The sequence below is a fragment of the Nicotiana attenuata genome, unplaced genomic scaffold, assembly GCF_001879085.1.
Source record: "Nicotiana attenuata strain UT unplaced genomic scaffold, NIATTr2, whole genome shotgun sequence".
Taxonomy (NCBI): Eukaryota; Viridiplantae; Streptophyta; class Magnoliopsida; order Solanales; family Solanaceae; genus Nicotiana; species Nicotiana attenuata.
The window spans coordinates 247,900-260,904 of record NW_017671257.1 but is presented as its reverse complement, the minus strand read 5'-3'; the positions used below and the strand labels follow the sequence as shown (position 1 = coordinate 260,904).

The 13,005-nt window shown below is 33.6% G+C and overlaps 1 protein-coding gene across 1 annotated transcript; it reads left to right on the top strand.

Annotated features, from left to right (window-relative positions):
• The first annotated feature begins 3,464 nt into the window (after positions 1–3,464).
• On the top strand, positions 3,465–11,466 carry LOC109207108 (ER membrane protein complex subunit 4). The gene is made up of 6 exons (XM_019369993.1): positions 3,465–3,680; positions 3,832–3,888; positions 7,819–7,972; positions 8,202–8,299; positions 8,441–8,506; positions 11,087–11,466. Exons 1-6 carry the CDS (start codon positions 3,552–3,554, stop codon positions 11,117–11,119), a joined length of 537 nt encoding a protein of 178 aa, XP_019225538.1. The 5' UTR covers positions 3,465–3,551; the 3' UTR covers positions 11,120–11,466.
• Positions 11,467–13,005: the final 1,539 nt, after the last annotated feature.

The window sequence follows — 13,005 nt, the reverse complement described above, 5'->3', positions numbered from 1 at the left end:
CCTATAGAATAAATAAATATTATTTATAAATTAAAAAAAGTATTTAAGCATATATTATGCTCGAAAACAAAATAATGAGCGTAGTAAAAGATTAATTAGAATAATTTGTTAGTAATAATAATTTTAGTATTAACAAAAAAAAAATCTAAAATTTATTTACACAATTCAGAATGAAAGAAAATAAAGATTGTAAAATATATATTACATGCACGTAATATGAAATAATTATTTAAATAAAGATTTTTTATAATACATTATATATTCTTGAAAATTATGCTCAATTATTTTATATATATTCCATGCGCGACTTAACATAGCATATTTAACCCTATATAGATTGTTCCCCTGCTTTCTGGTGACATAACTTTGTGTCGTCGGAAAGTTGGTAGAAACATAATAATATAATTGAGCATAATTTTCAAGAATATATAATGTATATAATAAAAATACCTTTATTTAAATAATTATTTTTATATTACGTGCATGGAATATATATTTTACAACCTTTATTTTCTTTCATTCTGAATTGTGTAAATAATTTTTTAATTTATGTTGTTAATACTAAAAAGTTTTAAAATAAAAATAAAAAGAAGATAAATGTTTATAATTTAGAGGGTAAAATAGGTATTTGACAATCCAAAATTTGAAAAATCTAGTTGAGTGATCTTCTGAGTGCAATTTGCGTAGTTCAGTGACTTTGTTGTTACAAACGAAAGAAAAGTGACTTTAGGAGATAATTTGGAATAGTTGAGTGACCATTTGAATAATTGATCTCTAATTCTCCTATAGAAATGGTACTGTTAGTCTGCTACTACTACTTTAACCCTTGATGATAAACTTTGTGTAACACAAGACTCAAATTTTGATGTCCACAATCACAAAGACCAAAAGTATTACTTTCTTGAGCCATGATTTTCGAGAAAAACAAAGAATTATATGAATCTTGAAAATATGTATATGATCACGCGGAAAAAAGAAGAAGATAATTTTCCAAGAGAATATATATAGGGAAATAAATTACCAACTGCTAATTGGAAATCTTGATTCTTGTCCTAGTTCTAACAGGAGTAGGGGAGTTTGAAATTATTTCTTTTAAGATATAAAATATGTAATTCAAATTATCATTAGGGTTTTTATTAATAAATTAGTATTTATGAACGTGCTTTGCACGTTAATAATAGCACATGATGATTTAAACATTTATTTATATGAAGGAACAATAAAATTTAATTAATGAGAGAAATTTTATGTATAATAATACAACAATCATCTAAATGCCCAAATATATTATCACATGAATTTAAAATAAAAGGTCATCATCAAACTTACACAAATGATCATTTTTGTTATGTTAATTAGATAATTATATATTATAGTTTAAAAGTAATTAATGTGATAGTATCTTAACGATCACTTCTTTATTGACAATATTTTTGTGTGTATGTTTCCTCCTAATGCGTTGGTTGCCAGAACTCTTGTTGTCGATCTTGATACCCCTCTTGAAAGTGCAACATACAGTTGTTCGTGGAAGAAAACATATTGCGGTAAATATAGTCCAATATTTAGGATGTTTGTACTTATGCTTTATATATTATATTTACAAAACATAAACATACTAAAAATTATTTTCACACAAATTTAAAAGGATATTCCTTAGTTTTGGAAGACGAAAGTTGAACTAAGGGATAAGAATATACTTAGAAGCACTTTAACTAGTATGATAATTTTCGCGTGTATGACGTTATTGTCAAAAATTTTATATACCATTTGTGTGCAATTACATAAGCTAATCGGCGTATCTAAGTTTTTCAGTAGCATGGCGGGCATATTTTTCTTCAAAATTAACCTATATACAATGGAAGATCAATTTTAACTTAGTCTATTATATATACGGTGACACTAACATACGTAAAAAATAAGAAACTTGACAACAAACATGTATGATAGAAGGCCATTTGGTATTAAAGTATTTAGTATTCTTCTTGGTAGTAATTATTGGTATTATTTTCTGCTGAGTCAAAAAACGAAAATATTTTTTTACTGTAAAATTTTGCAATCAACATATTTATTTATGCTAGCTAATATATCTTTTTAATTCTATCTTGCGATTTGCAATAATTGCATTTTAATCTAACGATAAAAATATTTTTCTTATTAAATGCACTAATATTACCCTCGGGATTGATAATCAAGTGTTCAGTAAGAACCAAATTATCTTTTATTGGATGCTATTCTTCGTTCCCAACAGGAAGCAAGAAGACACTGAATACTGGATCCGTTCTTACTTTATATTTCTTGTCATTTGAATCTTTTTCGTCTGAGGCCAAAAGCTAGGGGTGTTCATGGTTCGGTTTGGATCGTTTTTTCCCTAAAAAGAAACCAAACCAAGTAAGTAGGTTTTTCAAATATTAGAACCAGACCAAACCAATTAAGTCGGTTTTATCTCGATTCGGTTTATGTCGGTTTTTCATTTTTTCGGTTATTTGTCGGTTTTTTCTTAAATATAAGACATACACTACCAGACACATATCCCGGCGACCGTATTTTCAACGTAACACTATCAAATCAATTGCCCTTTGAGAAATCTATTATTTACCAAGATATATTAATGATAATTGAATCAAATAGTGATGAATAATTTAAGGACTCAATTAAAAATATATTATTTTTAACACGAAATGGATTCTTACACTTAACAAAAGAAAGTGCCAATCAAACTAGAATGTAAAGGTAAAGAACTATATTAAAAGTGCAAACTATTAACATTTACCATAAAATTTTTGAAACTTTGTATAAAGATATACATATATATATAGGTGTAGTAATAAATTTGAAATAGCTACTCCTATAGCCGGTTTGGTTCGGCTTTTTTTTGGCTTTTTTCTGATTAAAACCAAAACCAAACCAAATTTGATCGGTTTTTAAAATTCAAAACCAAAACCAAACCAAACAAAAAAGTATCGGTTTGGTTCGATTTTTTGGATTTTTATGAACGCCCCTACCAGAAGCATAACTTTGGCAAGCTAGCTTTTACAGTCTTTTCACCAAACGGTTCATTAATATCCAATATATCTCTAGAACTTCGGGCAATTATTTCGATCGTTTGACACTTAGCCGTAAGTGCTTCATCCCATATTATCAATTTTGCTTTTCTTATAAATTTAGCACTATTGCTCTGCTTTGATATATTTGTGATGGTTATTTAAGTTATTTGAAGAGGTATATCAAATCTAGAGTGGTTGGTCTCACAATAAAATTATTGTTAGTACATCACTTGCTATTATTGGTAATAATGTCATGACTCTTGATACGATATTTGCAAGTAATGTATCACATAGAAATGTTATTTCGATTCGGATAAACGAGGGTGATATAGAGACGTTTAACCATATTTGGTCGTGTAAAGATCTCCCCCACTTTTTTTGTTTCTCCTGTATTACCCTTGTGTTTCGACCAATATAAAACAAACAAAGGACTCCAAAAAACATACTAGCTAAAATCACAACAATCGCCGGTGCCGAAATCTCATCATCAACAAATTACACTGTGTTATGGACAAAGGTAAAGCAGTAATGGGTATGGGCCGTAGATGGGCAGTGGACTTCACCGATAGTTCCACTTCTCCTTCCTCCCGCGATATTCCTGATCCCCTTGGCTTCGCTCGCGCTTCTCAAGATCAGGTTTTCTTTTCTTTTCTCAAAATTATAGATTTAAAATACAGACTAAATCCAGAATTTAGAGTTAGTAGGTTGTAGATCTGACTTTGGTATTAAAGTTGATTAATATTACGCTTGTGCTTAATACTTATATAATGTTTATTGTTTTTGATAGGATGATTCAACACTGAGTCGCGAAAAGAAGAATGCGGAAGCTAATTGGAAAAGCCAGGTAAAAGCTGAAAATTTTCTTGATTTGTTTTGTTTATTTATTATTTTTTTGTATTTTGTTTCTGTTTACAATGCTTTTGGGTAGGAAGTTTTGGGTTATGTGAGTCAATGCTCCATAGTTTGTGGTCGTAGACGAACACGAGCGGATACAAGATTTGAACTTTATGGGTTCGAGTTTGGGATTCTGTCACTAGTTCAGAATTAATTAGTTGTACTTATTTAGTACTCCCTCTTTCCAAATTTATGTGGCACCATTTGATTTGGCATGGAATTTAAGAAAAAAATGGAAGACTTTTAAATTTTGTGGTCTAAAATAAGCCTTAGACATTTGTGTGACAATAAATCATAAATGCAAAATTTGAAGTTAATTGTTTCCAAATATTAAAAGGTGACATTCTTTTTGTTCAGACTAAAAAGGAAAGAATGCCACATAAATTGGGACATAGGGAGTAAACTTTTGAACACATATACATGGTCCGAGACATGGCTATTGAGTTCCCATGAACTCGTACCGATAACTCTACATCCACCCAAGTGGGTGAATCCACCTCTTCAGTAATGAGTGCTGGTACACACATAAATAGGTAACTATTGTTGTAACGGACTTGTGAATACACTGATGCACTGTGGTCCATCTTTGTTGGTGGTACCAAGGTAGAAGGATTGTGTTGTTACATGTAGCTGTGCTATACCTACTAGTTATTTTGTTACTAGATTGTTGACTTGTTGTAAGGAACATGGAATTTAAAGAAAATATTTGACTGTCTTTTAGCCCATCATAATTTATATAGGTTTGGCATTCAATTTAAAAAGTAGTCAAAGATGAATTCTCGGAATGGGTACTAAGGAGTCATAAAGCTGATACCGACTACTATAGTTGATTGATTGATTCAATTCCTATATTAGCTTTTGATTGAGCTTGTGCTCGTAGTGTTATCCTTGTCTATTGCCATGCGTCAAGTTAGACTCTTTGAGATATCTAATGTTGCACGGTATATTTATGTTCCTACTGTAGGAGTAGGAAAAGCCTTTGATATCTTCTTGTTTAGTTATGAATTTGTGGGGGTTTTTTGAGATTTTAAGTTGCAAAGGATGGAAAAGTATTGGGCTAAGGGCAGGGGCGGATCTATGTGTAAAGGATGGGGTGATGCGCCACCCACAAGCTTTGGCCGAGACTATGCGATAGTATGTATAAATGCATGTATATACAGAAGGAATGTAGTGAAATATTTTAAGTGGCACCCTCATTAACAAAATAACTAAAGGTGCCACTGACAGTGCATTGTCATCCCACCCATGAAGCGCGAGTTCGAATCCAACGCAGCACAATTTTCTTAGAAGTTTTGTTTGGTGCATTTTAAGACAGCTATAATTATAGGAGGCTTGCTCCTTTGATTCTTTTTTCTCTTTCCTTAATTGTTCTTTTTCTTTATTAGTAGTTCCTATTGACTTTTTCTTTGTTTATTACTAGTTTATTTTGAAATTTGGTTTTTCCTTTTTTTTTCCAATAAATATTAAACATAAAATATAAAAATCTTTTTCTTTCAAAAATCTATTCTTTCCTTGTAATTCCCCACCCCCCACCCACCCTTACCCACACACAATTGCGCTTTTCCAACTCCTCCATAATTTATCAATAGATGATAAAAAAATTAATTTTTTTCTTCCGGAGCATAATTCCGGTAAATCTCTTTGCAGAAACCAGAAAAATATAGAAATCCTTGAATAAGTTAGTGTTCTAATCAAGGATGAAAGTTTATTTTATTGTCAGATTTCTCTAAAGTAGGATAATTGTATATAATATTGAGTGAGTTAATTTTCATAAAAAATAGTAAGTTGAAAAATGTCTGTAAACTTGCTTCAGTTTTAATGTTTAGAGTGCTTATTAGTATAAGTTTTGCCTTGATAAAATATAAATTGATAACGAGCCTTTTTTTTATACAAAATGCATAATCCATAATAATTACGTAATATATTTGCTCGATCGATTTGTCTATATTAACTTCAAAGACAACTAACCCGAACCGAACCCCAAATAGACCAAACCGATTAACTTTATACCCTATTTAAACATTGTAAATTGTAGCATGGCTACGTTAAAAAATTTGTGGCACCCAGAACCTCTAAATCCTGGATCCGCCTCTGGCTAAGGGCACCCAAAGATGCTTACGTGTTTGGTGGTTGTTAGGAGCACAAAGAAGAGTAACAAAATTGGTATTTGCAACTCTGGCGTTGCCTGTGAACTCTTAAAGTATGGTAATATCATAGATCCGGAATCTTGAATGTGGAAAGCATTAGACAAAGGGGGTATAAAGACCTTGAGTCGTATTTCTTGTGGTCATGACACGTGGGGTAGAGATTGTATATGCAGAACTTAGAAGATGCTTCAGAGCTGGTTTTTTTGTGGTCATGAGTTGGATTCTGGGAAGTATAGTGAGTGAATTACGGCAAAATTTATCATAATAGAGAACAATTTCTGAATAATTTGAAAGCACATAAGTCAAAACCAACATAGTTGCATTTGTTACCCTGAAATTGTTCCTTTAACCTTGTTTAGAATTATTTTTTATTTCTCTTTTAAAAATCAGTAGAAACTCTTTCTTAACCTCAATAATTCAAAACTTAGTTAGGAAACATGATTTACGAGTTGACAACTTGACTTTTTCACATGCATTAGCGTATTGTTTGGTTTTAGGCAGAAGCTGAGTACTATTATATGAACTAGCATGCAGAGCTTCGCTGCATTCAGCAAGATTCAAGGGCAGTCTAGTAGAAATTTGATTGCTACTTGATAAAAAGTGAATTTACAGTAACCTGGAATATACCTTATGCTCAACAACAACAATAAGCCTAGTGAATTCCCACAAGTGGGTCTGGGGAGGGTAGTGTGATTGTACATAGACCTTACGCCTACCTTGGGAGGGTAGAGCGGCTGCTTCTGGTAGACCCTCGGCCAAAGAGAAGATGAAAAGAAGCAGTGGCAGCAAGTAGTAACAGCAGACAGCAGTAAGATATATCTTTTTCTTAAATAATGGAAAGCTGTGTTGAGAAACAGGATTACAATCAGTTGGCTTTTTACATTCATTTTTAATGACTTTTTCACATGCTTTAGTGTAGTGTTGGGTTCTTCGGGAAAAGGCTGACTGCTATTATAAGAAGCTACTACTATATGATCTAGCATGCTAGTAGAAATTGCTTTATTATATGTGATAAACTATAAATAGATGGATGGAGAAGCAAAGAGTTAAGCAAAAATTCATATCCACCAATCTAAAAAGGAGAAAAGATACTAGCCTCCTATCTTGCTAAGTCCTCAATACAAATTTATCACTAAAAATAGAAACGAAGCATTTCAGTATAGAATCTGATTTTTTTTTTCTGAATTATGCACTATACAATTGTGTAGGATTTCTTACTGGAGAAATAATCAATAAATATGCACATTTTTATGAAAATTTACTTTTGAATTTGCATAACACACGACCAAACTCTTTGTAGGTCTCAAAGCTAATGCCCCGCGCAGCCCAAAATAATAATACTGACCTCATGCTATTTTGAGCAGCAACATTTTCAAAACTTATGGAGACTGGGGGGCTCTAATGTGAAAATATCCTTTGGAAAATTCCCCGAAAAGCATGAACAATGCTTCTTATTTTTCCTAGACCATGTTCTGCTTTTGTGATTTCATAAGTATCTCTTAATGATTAACCTTTTCTAGTTTTCCAACAATTTCTTGTCGAAGTTACTTCTGTTGTGAGTTGATTACTTCTCAATTCTGGTTTACAACTGTTTAGAATGTGTCTAGGTTTACTATACATGCTAATTAGGAAATGTTACTCATTTCATGGATCCTAAACTCTTATACAAGGAGCTCTTTTGTCTTACTTTTCCACGACAATTATGTACTTAATTTTGATATTCATTGGAACAGAAAGCGTGGGAAGTGGCACAAGCACCTGCCAAGAATTTGATGATGATGGGTTTCATGATGTGGATGGCCGGAAGCACAGTGCATTTATTTAGCATTGGTATCACAGTTTCAGCTCTATGGCAACCTCTTAGTGCTCTTCAAGGAGTTGGGAAAGGTCAGGCATTATATCACAAACTATTGAATTAACTGCTTTATTGTGCTTGTGTAAGTTATTTACTTACTACTATAGATGGATTTCTTGGCTGAAATTTGTCTCAAATTTGGGATTTAGTGATTTGTAATTTCACATTTTTTTTTCTTTCGCTCATTAAGCTCTGATTTGATATGGCTGCTTCTTTTATTCTCTTCTAATTATCTCTTCCCATGTTTCCTTTCTGGGGCAGTTTTTGAGCCTTACAAGGACAGCAAAGTGGATCTTCTTGCTCCAAAACTATTATTTATTGCACTCAATCTTGTGGGTTTAGGACTGGGCGTCTGGAAGGTAGATATTCATCTGTTTCATTCATATGTTATTCGACTTCAGCTTCTCTGAAGATATTCATCTCTTCCGCACACACATGTTATTCAACATCAGCTTCTATGATTAGTGGTTTGCTAACATGGAGTTACATATGTTTTGCAGCTTAACACTTTGGGTCTTCTTCCAACTCATGCATCGGATTGGGTTTCATCCTTGCCACCTGCCCAGGTTTGACTCTTCGAATTAGTTTTATGTTAACTTCTTTTTTTACATATAAGAATTGAGGCTCGGAAATCTTAGGCTGCGAATACTGTTCAAAATAAGAGATATTGGCATATTCTAGTCTAATATGGGTGCATCAGGTTGAGCAGTTCTATTTTCCCACCCAGTCATTGTCATCCTGCTACTAGAAAATGGAACTGACGTGGTCCACGAAACAATGTAAATCCAAAGGGATTTCGTTTTTTAATTCCTTATGAGGCATCAAGGAGATGCAAAGTTACAAAAGAACAAAAGTAACAGTGTTGCTAGTCCCTTTACATTGTCAATCTAGAACCTGGGAGCTAACAAAATGCGAAAAAAATTTAGTGCTAATTACGGGTGTTAACTTAGTCCAACAAAAAAGATATTACAAACATCTAGCTTTGAGGGGGATGAGTTTGGAGTTGACCTTCAAAACATCTTTGACTCCATTCAGTCCATGGCCACCAAAAATAACTGCAGGAATCATCACCCAGATTTTCTTGATGGTCTTGTCACTTCTCCAGAGGTTCCAGCTTGCAAAAGCCTCTCGTACATGCTGTGGCATAACCCAGTGAAGACCAAAAATAGAGCAGAACATACTTCTCCATAAATCATTTGCCACATCACAGTGTAGGAACAAGTGACTGACTGTCTCTTGTTCCTTCCGGCACATATTGCATCTATTAACTAGTTGAAATCCCCTTTTCTTTTCTTTTTTTCTTTTTTTGATAACCGTGGTGTCCGGGCAGCTTGCGCTTACCTCGACTAATTCCACCGGATACCTGCTACTTCCCACCAGCAACAGGTAACTCTGCCCACTCCTCTCCATCCAAGAAGCTTGAGAATCCAAATTGTATGTGTAAAATGTCAATTTCATTCTAATCAAGAGCTCATAATAAAGGTTCTTTAAAGGCTCTGTGTATTGCCAATTTCTTTTGCTGGTCTAGATTGTACCCTATCAACAATATTGATCATCTTTTGGATTTCATTAGTTCTTTAGCTCTGGCTTAGCCAATTATGTATAGGAGCCGGAATATTTTTTGTTAGCTCACATGCCAATTCATGTAATTCTTGCATCTTCTTGATGCCATCTATTGAAATCACTTACCTTATAAAAAAATGAGCTCATAATAGTAGGACTTTACAAAAAGCAGCCCAGTACTATTCGCCACTTTCCACCTCCAAAAATTATGGTTGTCATGAGAAGAGCTTTTTTTTATAAAGCAATTCAATTAGACATCAGATTTTTGCTCCCTCCCAGTCCTGTAGGTTCCTACGAAACCTTAATCCGAATGAACTTTCCTTTCTTGCAACTTCCGAACTCTTTCTGGTAAGATTATGCACATGTTTTGAAACGTGAATCTATGCATTATTTCCGTACTACCTATTTACCTAAAACCTGACCCTGTGCCCTTTCCCTACCCTGGAAGTGATGTTACGACTAAACTCTTCGTGTCCATTCAAAATTCCATAGATTCCACTACATCCCTCCATAGATTGTGCTCCTCTATCCTGAACATTTGTAGTCATTTCCCCAATAGGGCCTTGTTGAAAACCGGAGGATCTTTCACCCAAGGCCACCCAAACACTTTGGAGTTGTAACAGTCTCTCACTTGACCAAGTGAAACTTACTTGTCCCATCTATCGAGTTCTGTGGGAAGTTCCTTTGAGGTCTATCCAGTTTAGGAGTGACACTGTTCGGTACTTGTAACAAAGACATAAAGTATGTTGGTGTATATAGGTTAGAGGAAAGAGTCGCACCCTAATTGCCAGGAGAAGACTCATCAGTTTCAGCCAGCATTTATGAGATGTCACATGGTCTTAGAAGAACATCTAGTATCTGATGTTAACAAACTGAGCTGCTAGACCTCGATCTGTTTACCTTTGAAGGCTAGGATTGGCTTACAAACACTGGAAAGAGGTTCTCTCGTCTTGCTTCACTGACAGTACTATGCTACGTCTATCTGTCTGTGAGAAAATAAAACAATGATTGTGGTGCTTGACCTGTAGAGCCAATCCCAACTTGTTTGCGACATAGTAGTTATTGTACTGTGGTACTTGACCCTTAAAGCCAGATCCTACTTCAGTCACTTCATTCATGGTGGGAGCTGATCAGCTATTTGGTCAGAATATCCAACCATACAACAGTCAAAAAAACTGGTCTTCTCCGATAACTGCATTATCAATCTCCACATCCCGTTTCTCCTCAGCATTTGATTCCAGCTGTTGGCTGAGAATCAGATCAACATGTAATTACATCATATGAAATCTATCACCTGTCCATCTCTTTTCTCAATTTTTTTAAAACCAAAATTTTGCCTCTCACAACATTTGGACTTCGTTTGTTTTCGTATAAGTTTTGAGTGTTTGATAAACTGCTTTTGTATCTCATTTGAGTTTTCTCTGAACAGTAGAGTAGATTTTTGATCTTCATTATTGTCCTTATTCTATTCTTGTTTTTCCTCTAGCCGTTATGTCTAAAGTGTTTTTTCAGACAGATCATTCATGGATTTATTATGAGGTCCTTCTTTTATTTAATGACATTCTGAAGTGCTTCACATGCAGGAGGTTGAGTATTCCGGTGGAGGTTTCCTTTGAATTAAGGTGCTGCTTAGCTAGCCCGAATTTCTTGAGTTGGTCAACATAGAAGTACTCTTCTTGAGGCAGGAGTTTGACAATATCTTGATGTAGTTGAAGATAAAATCCGAGATATTTTTCGTCCATTTTTTTCTACTTATTTAGTCTTATTGTCTCACAAACAGCATGATATCTTCTCTATTATGCTCATTCTCTGAAGCCTATGTTTATTGCATCTGGAGTTAGCCATGATGTTCTTTTGCTGTAATGTTTTCTAAGGAACCACTTTGTATCGGTTAGATATGAATAACTTTGTCAATGACAGTTGAAATTCCAAGAATTCCCATCAGTTTGGGACGCATGTCAAATTCTAGTTATTTATAATTGACTGTAGCATGTTCAACAAGAGAGGTAGACAATTTTGATGCTATATTTCTAACTAGAACACAATTTAAACAAGATCAAAATGTTTTCGTTTAACCTTTTACGAGTGCACAATCTTTAAGAGTGTTGCTCATTTATTTTTCCTCAATGTATTACTTTTTTAAAAGATCTTTGTTCTAACATTAAGTATTTTTGATGTCATATAATTTTAGTGTTGATAGAGGCTAATGCAAATTCATAGTAGGTACTTTGTGGAATTAGTTGAGATGGGCGCAAGCTAGTTTAGACATCATGAGTATAAAAAGAAGATAAAGGTCACTCGTAGTTTATTTATCAATTAGAATTTCTGATTGATGAAATTTGGAAAACAGATTGGAGAAAAAGTGAACAATAAGTGGGCGTTTGGACATAAGAATTGTAAAATTCTAAAATAGGGGGATTTTTTTTTCAAGTGCACATGGATATAATTTTGGGTTGTTTTTGAAGTTTGGTGAGTCATTTGAGTGAAAATTTTAAAAAATAGCTTCTTGGAGTTTTTCAAATTTCCAAAATGTATCTTCAAGTGGAAATTAAAATTTTTATGAATAAATGCTGATTTCGAGAAAAAGTAAGAATTTTTTAAAAAAAGGAAAAAAATTCTTATGTCCAAAAGCATGTACTCACCCAGCAGAGAGTGAGCGGTAAAGTACACAAATACCTCTCGAAGTGGATGGTTTTGAATTTTTGTTCCCACTTGTTCCATAGGAAGAACTTCAAGTTTAACTAGTGTTGGCCCTCGCTTGCTCGTGGGCAACACTTTTAACTTTTGACCTTAGAAGTTCTGTCCATAGGACAAATGGAATTAAAAGTCAAAGATCACCCTAAAAAGTATCATATTTCTGCAATTTTTTTGAAGAGTAAGGAAAACAAAGGCCGCAAACCTATAAAAAAAAATCTTTAGCAATTACACACTTCAATTCCTCAAAGATTCTTTTCAAAGTTGTAGGGGAATTTGATACTAGTTTTAATTCATAGTCCAACTATGTTACATTGCGAGGGTTGATTTGACCTAAAATTGAAATTAGGACTATTAATGCTAGAAAGAATAACTTTGGACGACTTAAAGTTGAAAATCATTGTTTAAGGTTGACCAATGTTTTCAACATGCTTTAAGATATTGCTCAATTCTCCTTTCCATTCCTTTCTAAACAAATTCAATTTTGTAAGTACATGTATTGAACATGTGCAACACATTTACTACTATTGTTTTTCCAACTCATACTCATTTCTTCATTGACCCATATTTGGGTAATAACTCCACCAACCAATAATTTAATGTATGCCAACTTCGTTTTTATGACACGACAGTAGGGTAGTGTATAATTTGGCGAAATACATAAACGATCCTTCAAGTTGTCCTCAACGGTCAGCCAGACACCTCAATTGAACCTTTTATCATTTAAACACTTCAAGTGGCTATTAACTGTATCAAATAGACACCTCATAGTGACATGGCAAGTTACGTGCATTTTAGTTACAGTTGA

What these genes read in the sequence shown, in the direction of transcription:
- LOC109207108 (XM_019369993.1), top strand. Translation starts at nt 3,552, where the DNA reads ATGGACAAAGGTAAAGCAGTAATGGGTATGGGCCGTAGATGGGCAGTG. An exon ending in TAGGACTGGGCGTCTGGAAG is followed by an intron (nt 8,300 to 8,440) that starts GTAGATATTCAT and finishes TATGTTTTGCAG; the next exon opens with CTTAACACTTTGGGTCTTCT. An exon ending in CATCCTTGCCACCTGCCCAG is followed by an intron (nt 8,507 to 11,086) that starts GTTTGACTCTTC and finishes CTTCACATGCAG; the next exon opens with GAGGTTGAGTATTCCGGTGG.